Source organism: Motacilla alba, chromosome 7 (genome assembly GCF_015832195.1).
Source record: "Motacilla alba alba isolate MOTALB_02 chromosome 7, Motacilla_alba_V1.0_pri, whole genome shotgun sequence".
In the NCBI taxonomy this organism is placed as follows: Eukaryota; Metazoa; Chordata; class Aves; order Passeriformes; family Motacillidae; genus Motacilla; species Motacilla alba.
Window position 1 is genome coordinate 9269046 of NC_052022.1, and position 15995 is coordinate 9285040.

Here is a 15995-nt window from a genome sequence, read left to right on the forward strand (position 1 = left end):
CAGGAGGGGTAGACAGGTGCGGGGCGTAACTCCCGAGTTACGATCGACAGGGTAAGAAATGGCCTCAAGGCTTTAAGTAGAGCATAGGGAAAAATACCTTCACAGAAAGGGTGGTCGAGCGTTGGAGTGGGCTGCGCGGGGAGGCGGTGGAAGCGGTCCAAAAGCGTGTGGATGGGCGATGGGAGCCATGGTCTTGGCAGCCCGGGGCCTCAGGGCTCCCGTGACTCCGGCTCGCACGGCCCGCGCCCCCACCGCCCCCCTCAGCTCCTGGCCCCGCCCCTCGCGGCGTCGCGCCCAATCAGAAGCGCCAGACCCGCCCACTCTGCCCGCCCATTGGCGGAGGCCGCTCCCCCGGCGCTGCCTCCATGGCGACGCGGCGGCCGGGCACTCCAAGATGGCCGCTGAGGCGGGCGGCGGGCGCGCCCGGTCCACCCGCTGCTGCCGCCCGCCGCTCGCCGCCTTCACCGCCGGGCTCCTGCTGCTCCTGCCGCTGCCCCCCTGCACCTCCGCCTCCTCCTCCTGTGACCATCGCGTACCCAGCGGCGACCAGGTGGGGTGGCCGGGGGTGTTCAGGCGGCCCTGGGGGGTGATTGGCGGGTCCCTTGTTGGCCGTTGCCGCTGTTGGATCCATCCCTTCTCGGCTTTTCCGGGCCGGGCCGTGCCGGGTCTGGCCCCGCAGCCCCGGCCGTGGGCGCTGACGACGGCGGGCGGTCGCGGAGCATCCCATTGCGGCGAGGGAAGGACTGGAAGGGGCTGGCAGGGAGCGGCGCTGCCGGGCGAGCAGCAGCCGAGGGCCCGGGCCGCGGGGAGCGCTGTCAGTCCGGGCGAGTCATCCCGCCTCGTGCCTCTCCCTGCCAGGTCGTCTATCAAGTTCCTCTAAAGGAAAATCACGTCTCGAAGAGAAACGTGGATCAACAGCTAAGAATTAAGATTGTATATGACAGAAGCGTTGAGGAGTGAGTATAACAGCGTGGCAGATTTTTTTTTTTTTTTTTTATGGCTGAGAATGGAACCCTTGTGAACTAAAGCTCGTTTGTTTTGTTTTTTAAATATAGTTTGCTGCCTGAGAAAAGACACCTTATAAAGGTATGTTATATTTGCTTCGCCTTTTTGTTTGTATGTAATATAGATGAAATTAAGTGTAAGGCCAGTTTAACTAGAACCTTGAATGCCAGCAATTTAGTATTCCCTTAGTCCAGGAAACCAAAGCTTTGTGTATAGATTATACCTCCATAACAAGTAATTCCAGAGTTCTGCTGCATGATGTTTGCTATATCCCAAGGTGCAAAAGTATCAGTGAGAAATGTGTATATAGTTTTTAAAAGCCTCTTTGAAGCTGTACATTCTAATTAATACTGTTTTCCTTCCCATTTTCTCATTCCAATAACAACGTGTAGGAATACTGAAACAAAGTATTTCCTGAATATGTTCATAATAATTGAACTTCTCAGAGAGTCAGGCTTTCCCCTGTTGTGCTATACCACAATATCTAGGAAGTTTCATGTACCTTGGTGGTTAATGCCTTTGGGGTGAGGTGTGTCTGCGCTGCTACTGGGTGACTCTGATTTTTGCTCTTTTCAGAACAAGCTCTTCCCACAAGCTATATCTTATTTGGAGAAGACATTTCAAGTGCGCAAATCTGCTGGTGCTATATTGCTAAGCAGGTGTGTGAAAGTCTGATGAAAATCACTTGCTATATTTGATATTTAACGCTGTGCTGCATAGCCTTTGAAAGAAGATTAGAGTGTAAGAAATGCTCTGCTGAATCAGATCAGGGACCCATCTGATCCAGTGGCAGTGGCTCTTTTACAAATCTGCCAGTCTTCCAGGAGCAACACCTGCATTTGCTGTAGCAATTGAAATATTGAAATTGTAGATATTCAAAGCTGTACATGCTGCCAGTTCTCTTTTATGTGTACCCCATTTATGAACCTGGTTCTCTTCTCTCTTTGAGCCTGTGGATGCTCAACTGGTAGCATTATGTCTTCTCTAGTAAGGTAATTAACAATTTTCACTGTGAAAGTTATATCAAGTACCAACAGAGTGCTGTAAGACTATACTATAGTTCTCCTTTAATAATAAAAGCATTGACTGTCTCATGTTTCATTGAAGGCAATGTGTGACAAACCAATATTTAAGGAGGAAAGCTGACCCTCACAGATATTGCCAAAAAGCCTGTGCAGACCATACAAGGTGTGGGCCCGTTATAGTTCCTGAGAAACACCTCCAGGTAAGCTTAGCTGTCCAAGTGTTTCCTAATCTTTGAAATATTACTGTTTATGGTAATTAATGAAAAAGTGAATATTGGTAATTGTGCATAAGTGACTTGTTTGCTGGAGATCACTAAGTCTGAATGAAAGAATAGAAAAATTTAAATTAGTGTGAGTTTCTGTAGTTTATGTTGTTGAATCCAAACTCAAATTAAAAAAAACAGGAACTGGTTACTATCTTTTGAGCCTGTGTTCTAATGGCCTGTACTGAGAGGACGAGGTTTGGAGCTTGCTAAATTGCCATTAGTGACTTTGTTATTCACCTTGGTCAATGAGTTAGAATTTCACACAGTTAATAGTTGATTTTTGAAGACTTTGTTTGAAGAAGTTATCCACTGACTCAGAAGCATAGTGCAAGAAATGCTTCAGCCTTGTTTTCTTGATTCAACTTCAGTATGTGATCAGTAGATTTCTGGTTTTCTTTAACTTAGAAGTTTCAACTGTATCATTAAAAAGATAGATTACATGAGAAATGCTATTGCTGCTTATGTATACTAGTTTTGTGAGCCAAGATTTTTCTTTAATTTATAAGAAATATAGGGTGCTAATCCTGAGAAGCTTGACAGGGTTGTTTGTTTGTTTGTTTTTTTAAAGCTGCCACCTTCCTTGTGTCTAATAAATCATACGAGCTAGTAATTTGAAAGTTATTCCTTGGCTCTGATTTTGTTTGCTGTTCTTCACAGGGTGTTTTCTTATCTTCTGCTGTCTATTAGGATTTCTTCTTGGCTTCAAGCTAATTGAATTGTGTCATGCAAAATTTTGGTCATAAGTGAAGTATTTTAATTGTTGCCTTTGAACAATTGAAGCAATGCAGGGTGTACAATGACAGTGACTGGCACCGCAGGCCCACGGGCTCACCCGAGCAGGAAGGGGTTCGAGATGCTGACTTTGTGCTCTACGTTAGTGCTCTCACTACTGACAGGTGTGGCCATGAAAATATCATTGCATATGCAGCCTACTGCCAACTGGAAGCTGAAATGGACAGGCAAGTATTCCCTCTGCTGCAAGCTCTCCTTTTAATTAAACTTTCAAGTTTCTTGATTGTTCAGATGTGGGATTTGATTGTTTGCTTTTGTTGTATAACAAAGGAGGTGCCATCATGGACAAGCATTGCATTTGTGTAAAATCACAAACCTATCAAAAAGTGCTTAGCTTGCAGAGTTGAGGCACAGGACTCAAAGCTGATCCTCCACTGTTAATGCCTAAACTTTTTCTCAAGATCCTGTTTCTCTTAAGGTGAATGTCATGATTTCACAAACTTAAAGAATGCAAGTTCCTACTTATATTTTGTTTCCATTTCAGTTGTCATCACTGTCACAGTCTTTGTACCTCCCCTAAAATTCAGGTCCCTTGCACTGTTGTCACTGATGCCTTGCAGAACACTGAATATAGAAATTGATTGACCCCATCCCACCAATCCCCATCCCAACAGTAAACTAGTCACTGTGTTAACAGATATTTATAAATGATTGGGAAGGACATATTTTTACATTAGTCTGTATTTTCTTTAGATCTTCTGTTGCTTCAAGTGAACAATTACTTGAATTTTGTAGTATTTTACCGAAAACTATTTAACTTTAAAACTCTCTTCCAGGCCAATAGCAGGATATGCTAACTTGTGTCCAAACATGATTTCAACACAAGCTCAGGAATTTGTTGGCATGTTGTCTACAGTGAAACACGAGATAATCCATGCACTGGTAAGGGTTGATAAAATGTAGTCCTGAAATGGGTGCCTGCTTGCTCACATGCCTCCTGCTTGTTGCCAAGAGAAGGATGTTTGGTGGAGGGAAGCTCTTGCTTTGCCTCCTTTGATTTGTGTTAATTGCCTTTGAGTGTTGTACTTCCAGTGTGTCTCTGGTGGGTGTGGGGACTCTTTCATGGTGTTTGACTTTGTATATGAATGTCTTACCAAAGGTTTCCATGGGCTTGTTTTTTGACTTGAAGGGTTTCTCTGCTGGACTGTTTGCATTTTATCGTGATGATGATGGAAAACCTTTGACACCAAGATATGCAGATGGACTTCCTCCTTTTAATGAAAGGTATTTTTTTGGACCTCTTGGTACTCCCAGTGAAGGATGTTTTTATGTTGCATTTTTAAGATGTATTCTTGCTTGTTAAAAATCCAACTTCATTCCATTATTAGAGCAACTTTCCTTTATAATGTTCAAACAATGGTGTGTGGTGACTCTCTAGTCTTTCTTTACATTGCCATTAAGCACTTATATTATCCACATATACTGTAAACTAAGACAAGGTTTCATTTATCAGAAGGCTGGAAGTTAAGCCTTACAATTATCCATGCTGCCTAATGTCAGTGCAGTTCATTTTTAAGATTTATGGTTATGCAGAACGGATGATGTGTGTAATCTGCTGTGTGAATTTTCTGATTGGTTACAGAATGAGGAGTTTGCATTCATTTTTTAGTTGGTATTGTAGATATTTTTCTAGGAGATGGAAGGGTACAGAGCTTTTTTTTACAATAGCAATACTGAGGGGTTTTATTTAATTTCTTACATTTTTAGTAACTGTAGAAAATGTGCCTTGAGTGTATAACTAATCTTACTTTGCATTTTTAAATCAGTGGTGTGTATAATAAACACATCTTAAAAAGGAGAAATGCTGCGTAATAAAATTTTTAAATTTAGAAAGCATGAGGGAGTATAGAGATTATCCATGATTCTGTTTGTTATGGAGATAGATCTTTGCACAGTAACGTGTCTTTGTGGGAAGGATTTGTAACCAAACTTTCTCCTTACAGCCTAGGTTTGTATCAGTGGAGCAATAAAGTTGTTCATAAAGCAGTGAGGCTGTGGGACGTACGTGGTGGCAAAATGCTGCGCCATGCTGTTCATCTTCTGGTGACACCTCGGGTAGTCGTAAGTACCTTTCAAGCTTTGTATGCCAAGGTTGCCAGGACATTCTTGAGTCATAAATATTTCTTATCCTTTAAGAATGCCCTTCCCTGAAAGTATGGCCCAAAGCCCGTGCCATTAACATTGTGTAATTGAGAGGGTATAGCTAAAGTAAAGTAGAAAATGGGTGACAGACAGTATGAAATAAAATAAATTGAAATGAAGGGAAATGAAATGACTAGAAGGTAAATTATGAAAGGTTAAGCAAAACTGATGTTGAAGAAATTCCTTAATCCTGCTCTTTAGATGTTTTCCTACAGACTTAAGACACCTCCTGCTCCTTTAATATTAATATTTTGTCATGTTTAAAAAGAAATTCCTCAAGGATTTTTGGAAATCTTTCTTGATTTCCACGTATCAGACTCTCTCTTTGTGCCCCCAGCAGAACATATGCTCAAGTGTTAACAAATTGGATTTGGGAATAAGTCATAGTGTTAATCGCATTTGGCCACAAATAATCTTTTTGTTTTAAATCTAAGACAGTATATAGAGCAAACATGGATTAATTGCCCCTAGTTTTGCTCATTTATTTCAAGGAGATGAGTAGATACTATGAGAGCCTTGCTGTTGAGGTGCTTGCTTAGTCAGCCTCTGAGTACAAAACAAAATGGTAGAAAAAGAAATGCTGAAATACTTTTAATAGGTAATTCTAGAGCACTAGGGACGGCATGTGGGTATCCATCTCAATATTTTGAGAGTTGTGTTGAAATGTTTTCTTTCTAGGAAGAAGCCCGAAAACATTTTAATTGTCCAATTCTAGAGGGAATGGAGCTTGAAAATCAAGGTGGCATGGGCACTGAGCTCAATCACTGGGAGAAGAGGCTGCTGGAGGTTTGTGCTGATACTACGAATGGAAGGGAATGTGCCTTGATTTTTAGGTTTATTGTGCTACCTACTGGAGCCTTGAAAATGCAGGAGTATCAAACCTCATTGAAATACATCACAAATTGTACTTGATACTTATATATTTAGAGGTCCAATTTCTAGATACATCTGTCTTTTAGCCTTCTTGCCAAGTCTCAGAGTATGAGATCAAGTGTTACTGAAAAGTTAAATGTCTCTTACTCCTGTCTGCCATTTACTCTTTGGAGAAGGTTTACTCCCGTTTCAGGGCAAAAGGGGTAATTCCTTTTAGTCAATTGAGTTTTGTTGCCCTCTGCCTCTTAAATACTTCATCTTTTTTCGCGTGCTCTGGCTTTAGCTTTTGCCCTGGCTCCTCCAGAACCTTGCCTGAAACACTTATTTCCCTCTTAATATTTAAGCCAATTTTTATTTGTAACTTAGCACTGTGTGGTGTTTTTGGCAGAGTTACATTGTCTAGTCATTGTTTTATGCAGTGAGGTAAACAAGAAGGGAAATGCTTCAGGACAGTCTTTTTGTGAAGGAATATGGGAATTGATTGTCAGTAGTAAAAAGAGAACAAAGAGAACAGAAATAAGATGCTTTTTCCTAAGAAGCATTTTCTTACAATAATGATTTTTTGAGTGGCTTACCAATCATAACTGGTAACTTTCAGAATGAAGCAATGACTGGATCCCACACTCAGAATCGAGTCTTTTCCAGGATCACCTTAGCATTAATGGAAGACACAGGGTAAGAATTAAGAATGGGAGGGTGGGTTTTAATTCATTTATGTTTGGTTTGCATTGTACTTGATTTTATTTCAAATTGATGCACTTGTGCTTATCCCTCTACAACAGAGTAGATTATCAGTATAATTAGCTTTACATTAGATGAGGAGTCATAGCTTGTATGTTACTTTATCTTCATGTGTTTGAAAACCCATTTTTAATCTAGCCTTAAAAAGCCAGACATTGCAATCCAAAGTACTGTTTGTAGCATTTACTTTTTGTCTTAATGTAAGTCTTCTTTCAATTGCATGCAATACGTATTGATTATTTTTTCAGCTCTTCTTGCAGGTGGAAAGCAGAAATTGACTAAGGTTTCATCTTTCCCTATGCATTGTTCCTTTGCACATCACAATATTTTCTTCTAGTTCATTGTGACTTGAAAAACAGTGAAACCATAATATATTTTCCTATAGGCAGAAGGGGATGCAGTTTCCTTTTTTCTTAATTTGAAAACCTTAAGGCATAATGTAAAATTCGTTGAACTGCTGTTTTATTAATCAGAGCAGTAATTTTTGAAGTAACTATATTCTCATTTCAAAATACCTTTACAGATGGTATAAAGCAAATTACAGCATGGCAGAGAAATTAGACTGGGGACGCAATAAAGGCTGTGACTTTGTAATGAAGAGCTGCAAATTCTGGATTGACCAGAAGAGACAAAAGTAAGAATATAGTCTTAAAAAAAAATTAATAGTAAAGAGGAAATCCTGATGCTTGTTTACATTTGTCCTTCAAATGTAACTCAGTAAAAAGAGGTAGAAGTTGATAGAGATGAAAAAGGAATACTGCCCTGCATCCCACCCAACTACAATAAATACAGAGGCAAGCAGGGTGTAGGATGCATTTACACTATGAGAAGGCTGTGCTTTAGAGAGGACAGGTAGAACTTATTCTAAAAGTGTTTGCCTTCTTATTTTGTCCCTTTTAATTGGGAATGCTGCCTGTGTCATTTTGCTGGACTGTACTTAAAGCAACTGAAGGAGATGGTAGCCATCTTCAAAAAAGCCTGCCTTGTTTGTTCCTTACAACCTTGTTTGTTCTTTACAATCCTCAAACATTTCTAGGACACAGCTGCATAGTGGGCCTGTTTTGCTTATATTTTTTGTTCTTTAAAGTTTACAAAGCAGTGGCATTAAAACTAAATAGCTGAATGCTATGTAACTTCGTTTGCTGGCTTGATATTCTTTAAATCAGAAAGGTCAAAACTAGACAAATAAGAAAAACTGGCCTCCAGAGAAGTCAGTGCTTCTTTGTGTGATTGGCTGAGTCTAGGGGAGAATGGGAACAAACAGTCTTGACAGGCTGCTTATGTAACACAGTTTAATTGATCTGATGTGATTTTTATTCTGGTTTTGTTTGCTTGCTTTTTGTTTTTGAGGAAGCAATTAATCAGTCCATACTGCGACACTTTGAGGAGTAATCCTTTGCAGTTAACCTGCAGACAGGACCAAAGAGCAGTAGCAGTGTGCAACTTGCAGAAGTTTCCAAAGCAGTTACCTCAGGAATATCAGGTATAATGGATCCTACTTTACAAATAACTGAAGTGTTTTCATTGTTGAGCTTTGCAGCCTGATGATTGTATTTGTTTCCAGTTTTTTTCTTCTGAACTATCAGATGACAGTAGATACTGTGAAAAATGTCTACCTAGTTTATTACAAGGAGTCCGAATGCTGATAAAAACCCCTTGTGATCTTAATAGAAGAAAATCATATTGCTTGGCTATCTAGCCAAACACCAGATAGAAATGTTGCCACGTAACAGAAACCCCCCAAAATATCTTGAGAAATTTCTTCCCCCAGTCTTCTGCCCTTTGTCACTGCACACTAAGAAATCTGTTCTGTATACATCCCAAAGAATGTAATTATTACAAAGAGGTGAATCAAGGGCAGAAGCTGGGAGTGATACAAGCAGATATGAATGTCTGCATTATTTACGTATTCTTGAATACTTCTGGCTCATCTGGTTGATGGGTATTGTAAGGTGCTGTTAATAGCATTCCTGAGTAGTAACAGCTGATGTTCTTGCAGCTGTAGTGATTTGGTCTATTTAAAAAACAGCTGTACTCTTGCCTTTGCACAAACTGCTTCACTACTGTATTTTGTTTTGCAGTACTTTGACAATCTTAATGGAGTACCAGCAGAAGAATTGCCTTACTATGGTGGTTCAGTAGAAATTGCTGACTATTGTCCCTTTAGTCAGGAATTCAGCTGGCATTTGAGTGGTGAATTTCAACGCAGTTCAGACTGTAGAATAATTGAAAACCAGCCAGGTCAGTATTCAGGATTTCAGGGTGGTATTGCAGAGATTGCATTTGTTGACTTGGAATGGACTTGCTGCATGTTCAAACTAATTGCGTGTGAACTTTTTCACTCGTGAAGTTTCACACCACCGGCTGTGTGAACACTGTGCTGTGGTAAGAAGCATAGCACAACTGTTGTGTTCACCTGAGGCAAACTCACCTATCTAATACAGGAATTGCATAAGGAGTGAGCAGATACTTACCCCAAATGATCCAAATACAAGACAAAGAATGAAGGTGGGGGAGAGGGTTGTTTATTGAGGCTCTGAAATGTGATTGCGCTTTTCACCTTTGTAGGTATTTTGTTCAAGGCCAGGGTCTTTGTGAGTTACCAGAACATGGGCTTGTCTCCTGGTGTAATGCATAGATGATCAGTATTGCAGAGCTCCAGAAGGCTGTAGGATATTACCTGTCTGTGCAGTTGTCTCAAACACCCTCTGCCCTCAAACCAGCAATCACAGCTGGCATTCCCTGAGGGCAAACATAACCACTTTCTGATGGAAAGTTCTTGCTCATTTTGGTTTTTTTGTGGTTGGTTGATTATTTTGTTTGTTTCTTAAATCTTGTGTTTCTTCCCATGTTATTTTCAAGACGATATAATTCCCAAATTGATAATAATTCAGGGTCTGAAATATTCCAAAAGTAAACCTTGAATTGCATGTGAGGACATTGATTAGATAGCCTTTTAAATTGATGTGGGCTTTCTATTCCTCTGGTTAACTTGTAACCCAGTATATTCCTTCTACCTTAGATCCTACCAAAAACTATGGTGCAGAGAAATATGGACCAAACTCTGTATGTCTTATTCAGAAATCTGCTTTTGTTATGGAGCAGTGCAGGAGGAAACTCAGTTACCCTGACTGGGGTAGTGGATGTTATCAAGTAAGTATTTAAGTATCAAGTTGGGGTTTTGGTGGGTTTTCTTTTTTAATAACCCTAAAGGGAAAAGTCAGGCTTCAAATGTAGGTTGTGACTGTTAGAGTTCTTCAGCTGCATTGTAATCTATGGATGCTATAACATACTTTGAAAACAATCTTCCAACCATAAGCCTGTCATTTAGATAGTTAAATGTGTGACTGTTGGGATGGCTTCCAGTCTCACTAGGGACATCATCTGTCTTACCCCATGGCACTTTATCCTCAGCTAGGAAGGAATATTTCCATGAAATGTTCTGTTGTTGAAGCTAAATATTAATTAGTCACTCTGATTTTTCAGATGGAAAGCACTGTGCACGTGTCACTTCCTTCTCATTGTCTTTGGGACTATCTCACTAAGGGTGTCATGTTCAGTAACTGCACAACTCTGCAAAAGTGATCATTAGCAGAAGCCAAGTTTTACTCATTCTCCGCTGATGATCTGCATAATTGCACAGAAAGAGTATAGTCAGTGCTTTGAAGCATTCCCGAATCTGGTAATTGCTCAGATTGCATTAAAATACTTGCAGTTAATCTGTGCTTCTGACAAATCATTGTAGGTGCACAGTTCGTGGTAATTGGGAGTGGGGCTGTGGTGAACCTCATCCCCAGTGGGTACAGGTGTGAAAAGCAGGGGAGCAGCACTGAAGGCAATGAGCCATGGAGAGCCCAGGTGCACTGACCAACCACCAAAGGGAGCAGAGGGCACACAGGTGCAGTGCATGGACAGGAGGGGTATGAAAGGTTGGGCCAAAGAACAAGAAGGGCAGATGCTTGTAGCCTTCTGGAGTGGTCTGGTGTTGCTCTGTATGGGTTGAAGCCTTCTGAAATTGTGTTGTGATACTCTGTGTATTGTGGCCGTCTCAACTGCAACAAATCATAATACAGACTTGACTCTTACCCTTTTATTTTAAGGTTTCTTGTTCTCCACAAGGGCTGCATGTGTGGGTCAAGGACACTGCATACCTGTGCAGCCGCTCAGGCCAGGTGCTGACTGTGAGCATTCAGATGAATGGCTGGGTACACGTTGGCAATCTGATTTGCCCAGCCTGTTCGGACTTCTGTGACTCCTGTCCCCCGGAGAGGGATCCTCCAGCTTCTAATTTAACGAGAGCTGCACCCATTGGTAGGTTGCCTTTTTTGCTGAAGTGAAACTTCAGTATTAAATATCTGAAAACGTCAAAGCTTTGTGTCAGCTCTGACTGTCAGGAAGAGGAAAGGAAGGCTATGGCTATTTTAAGATCCCAGGTGTAGGAGGTAAAGGAAAATAGCAAGGGTGCCCTGTGTTTTGCTGTGCAGTCGTGCAGAACAGTGACTAACACAGGAGAAATGTGTCTGAAACACAACACCTTCTTTTCATGTCTCCTTCTGTTAATCATCCCAGAAATCTAGCTTTAGCCCTGGGAATTTATCAGGAAATCTGACCTGTGTTTTGAAGGTCATATTGTTATTATAATTGTAAAAATTATCACCTCGGTTGAAAGTGAGTTTTCACTTGTATAACTTCCTATTGATAATGTTCATGTTGTAATGCAGAAAGATCAGAGTCAGTTTTCTTTTTGAGGAAGGTAAAAAGCTGAATTCATTAAATACCAGGTAATGTTTTGTCAAGAAGTTTATTTTAACTCTTTGGTGGTTTTTAGTGTTCTTTTTTATTTTATCTTGTCTTTAAATGTAAAATTTATAATTTATTATTTTATTTTTTTATTTTAGACTTATGCTCCTGCTCATCCAGCCTGGTTGTAACCCTTTGGCTGCTGGTGGCCAACTTAGTTCCCCTGCTAACAGGATTGTTTCTCTGCGCATAGACTTGAGCTTGGGGCAAGAAGAAGTTCTGAGATAATACCCATACTGCTGCACTCCTTGCTGTGGAGCATGGGAGTTCTGTCTCAGCAGGCAGCTCTCTCCTGCTGAACCTCATCTCCCCTGGCAAGTATTGCTGCACACAGTAGTCAGGGAGGTGTTGACAAAAGCAGGCAGAATTTTGAGAGGAGGAAAATTTAGCTTGTCATCTCAATAAGTGCCAGTATTTTCCTGAATTGCAACCTATGGTTTTTTTGACGCAGTAACAAGATCCACTTTGCCAACTGTGTTAAACTACCTGGCAGCTCAGTCAAGATTTGAAATGAGAACTCTTCTGTAATAGAACTGAGGGCTGGTTTTTTTGTTATGTCTGTTGTGTGATTGGTAGCAAAGCATCCTCAAACTGGAAATATACCTCAGTGGTTTAGTCAAAAGCCATGTAAAAATCAGTTGTCATCACTGCTGATAACCAAGGCCTAAAGAGGCTGGTAATTTGTTTGTTTGTTTTGTTAATTCTTATAATTTATGGGGAGGAAAGAATGTAATTGGATAAACCAGAGGTTGGCAGATGCCTCCACAACTATTCTGCAGCCTTGAGCCCCCTCGGAACTCATACTAGGTAAAGCACCTAATTCTTGGGGTTCATTACATCCTCCTACATGCACAAAATGGAATTTCAGACTGGTAACCAGTGCAACTCTCTAGAAATCCCATTTTCATTTAGGGTGTGCCAGTTCTACTGTGAAATTTAATACATCACATTTGTATATCCTCTAGAGCTTGCTAGGCAAATACATTTCAGTACTGATACTCAGACTGTAAATTTGGGAAAGGATTTATGATTATTTTTTATTTTGTTGGTTTGTTTCTCAAATAATGGCATTATTGTTTCAAAACTAGTATGAACATTACTGCAGATGTTCTCACTTCTTGTTGAAGAGCAAACCAGTAGCAATGGCAGCTATAATCTTACAGGATCATGCTGATGTCTCTAGACCAAAAACTATATTGAATGTGGAAGGAAAGCCTAATTTTCTTTTTTTCTTCCCTCTACTCTTTTTGGACATGTAAATACTGTGGGTTATTTGGGTATTTGTAGTAAGCTGAGAATCAGATGGTTTGAGCCACGTGAGGGCACACCTTGCTACAAAATTAATCACTTGATGACAACATATATAAGAGGAAGGAAATGAGTAAAATCTGTCAAGGTAAGGACAGCTGCTCTATAGGACCCTTGTTTCTATTTATTTCTGACTGTAATGTGTTTACAAATAATCCTGTTCAGAGGTAAAGAAACTCTTTGTGGTTCAGTCCACTGTCTGTCCTTTTAGGACAGTTTTCACTCCTGGAAAAGTGTTACATTTAAGGGAGCAGATATGCCCATTGTACTAAAAAGTGCAGATACAGGGAGGAAGATGATGTTACTCTGTTTCTTAAATGTTCTGTGGCATTACAATTGTCAGTGACTGGATCCCTTTCCTAAATGGAAAGTAGGGAGGTGGAGTAAAACTTTAGGTACAATTATACTGTAATAATAGGACTTCCATCATGATTGTAAGAAATTCTTTGTGCCTACTGGACTTGATTTTATTGGGTTTTTAAATTATTATTTTTTTTATTTAAGGAAACTTGTGACACTGCTGAGGCAAGTAAGGTGCAACCTTTAACTGTCTAAAGACATCACAGTTGAGAGCACCTTGCACTGGGCTAGTTCTCCTTCTTCACTGCATGTTAAGCTTGCTGTGAATTACACAAGGCTTAGACTAGCCTTAAATCAGTGTCTCAGAGAAGCAATACAAGTCAGGACTCAAAGGCTTTAAAATTATACAAACTGAATTATTAAACACTCAGATTGATAAGTGAACATGAATTATTTTAATATATCCACAAAACAGTCAATGTAAACTGATACCTGGAGAACATAAAGGTTTGAGAATACATCTTAAGTCCCAGAGATTAATATTGTATTTTTTGTCTGTTGTGCAATAATACAGTTGAAATGGTATCACTCAACAACAATGCTTTTGATACTTGAAAAGAAATTACTGGTTATTTTTTCTTACTGTGAAATGTTTGCACTGTCTGAACTTTCTGGTTAACTTTATAACTGTTAAACTTTTTAACTGGTGTTAATTTATTGCGCTCAGTATTTGATATGCTGGTCTCCTGTCTGTCTAAGTGTAGATTTGTCATATTTAATTGTATTTTTTTATCTTCTACACAGTTGTTTATCTTGAGGGCTTTTCTTCTTCTAATCTCTCTTCCTGAGAATTAACTGAAAGATGGGTTAGAAAGTTGATGCTTACCTACTTCTGAATTGTATGCATTAATTAAAGAAAGGGAATGTAGTGCTTTGTATTGAGGGGGAAAAAATCTATCAGCCTGTTGGAGCTCTTGTGGTCAGGTTCACCAGTACCTGCTAAGCAGCTGCATCAGTGAATCCAGTGAAGTAAAACTGCTACTGCCTTAATAATCTGAGCTTTCAGTTGTAATTTCCTTGTCGTGCAGCCCTTCAGCTGCCTGTGAACTGCAGAACTGGATGTGATTTTGGGGGGTTCGGGCGTGGAAGGTACTTTAGTCAGAAAAAATGCAACATCATCTATCCCACCAGCGCTTTAGCAGCTGCCAGCAGCTGTAGCCTTGTGGGAACTGCCAGGGAATGTGTCAACTTGAAGTGGCAATGAACTGGTAGCTGTCATACAGAATATTTGAGTAAAGCTGACTACCTCAGTTCTGTTTGTCCTTGCGTTCAGCTTTTAGCTTACTGTGAACTTCCACATCTTAACATGGATTAAGTAAAATCATGTCTCAGGTTTTTAAGAGTAAAATTACTACAGTAGGAAGCATAAGCCATTTTTGAGTATAGAACACAACTAAAATTGTAGCTTAAGCAGATCAGTTATGTAGCCTTAACTGTAGTTTCTGCCATAAAATTCAGAATTTTTTTAAGTAAATGCAAAGTTTGCTGTATTAGGTGTCCTGACCACACATGACCAGTCCCTCTTGCATCTCTTAAATGTGTGAAAACTTGGAAATACAGCCCATTTAAGCCTTTGTGTTTCCACCAGAGAAGACTGGGCAGCAGGAGTCCTGGAAGTTGTGCTGAGATGCATGAGTTTGCTCATCTGTAACAGAAACATTTTCAGTGTATAGTGTCCACAGTTTTAACTTTATAATTTTTTTAAAATATTCCATGTTTGCTTAGGGAAGTAAATTAGTCTTGCAGTCATTTTTGGTCCCAGTAGTTCAAATAATTTCAATTAGAAATTGAAGCAAGTCATCTTTTAGGAACACATTTTTTCTAGTGTTGCAATTACAAGGAGGAAGGATAGCTTTTAGCTGGAGAATGCAGCAAGTAAAATCACTTGGAAAAGCAGCAGTTCATTCCTCCTGAAATGAGTTGAGGTCTTGGGATACAGTCATGGCCCTTATGTAGGTTAATTACTGAAAGAGAATTATATCCCCCATTAATTGGCTGTCAGTCCAACGCAGCTCATTCTTTCTGCTGAGCTCTAATAAACTGGGGAGACTGATGTCTGAGAGCAGACATATCCACAATCCCTTATGAGACCAGTTGTTTTGAAATCTTCCTGACCTGCACATCTTTCTGCTTGGTGATATTCAGTAGAGAGGGAGGTGCACATCCTTCCTTCCCCAGATTTCCAAGGAGTGACTTTCAGCCAGCTGAGCAGCTCAAGGAGTTTTCCCTGCAAGACTGAACCCCTGTTTTTAGCTTGTCTGGATGTGTGGGTGCCTGCTTGCATGTATGTACTGCTCTGCAGGATTTGGGGCTGTTTGTGCACTGAATAATGTGATCTTTACATTACCAGGCTTCCAAAGTGCAAATGTTGCCTTTTTAATGTGAAGCTTACCTTGGAGATAAAACAAGTGTTTTGAGAGAACTAGCTGACCTTGAACATGTGTTTCCTATTTTGGTACAGAATGTAAATATAGAACTAACTATTTTACACAGATTTTGGCTGGACTGAGATATAAGGGCTAACTTGTGTTATTTATGGAGTAAAAATTTCTGTATTTTACTGTTTAAAAAAGGTATGCCATGCAACAGAAGAAAAAACGGTTCTTCAATAAAATATCTGTAGAATATTAGTTCTTCTTGTCCTTTTCTTTGAGAGCTGACAATGATTAATTGCAAGAGTAAG

The 15995-nt window shown here is 40.1% G+C and overlaps 1 protein-coding gene across 1 annotated transcript; it reads left to right on the forward strand.

The window, feature by feature from the left end:
• The first annotated feature begins 356 nt into the window (after positions 1–356).
• Positions 357–15949, forward strand: LMLN (leishmanolysin like peptidase). Its single transcript, XM_038142932.1, has 17 exons — positions 357–550; positions 859–956; positions 1056–1086; positions 1582–1664; positions 2113–2230; positions 3077–3255; positions 3865–3970; positions 4218–4312; positions 5032–5149; positions 5909–6016; positions 6702–6778; positions 7368–7478; positions 8195–8327; positions 8926–9085; positions 9867–9997; positions 10945–11155; positions 11743–15949. Exons 1-17 carry the CDS (start codon positions 395–397, stop codon positions 11835–11837), a joined length of 2010 nt encoding a protein of 669 aa, XP_037998860.1. The 5' UTR covers positions 357–394; the 3' UTR covers positions 11838–15949.
• The last annotated feature ends 46 nt before the right edge of the window (positions 15950–15995 follow it).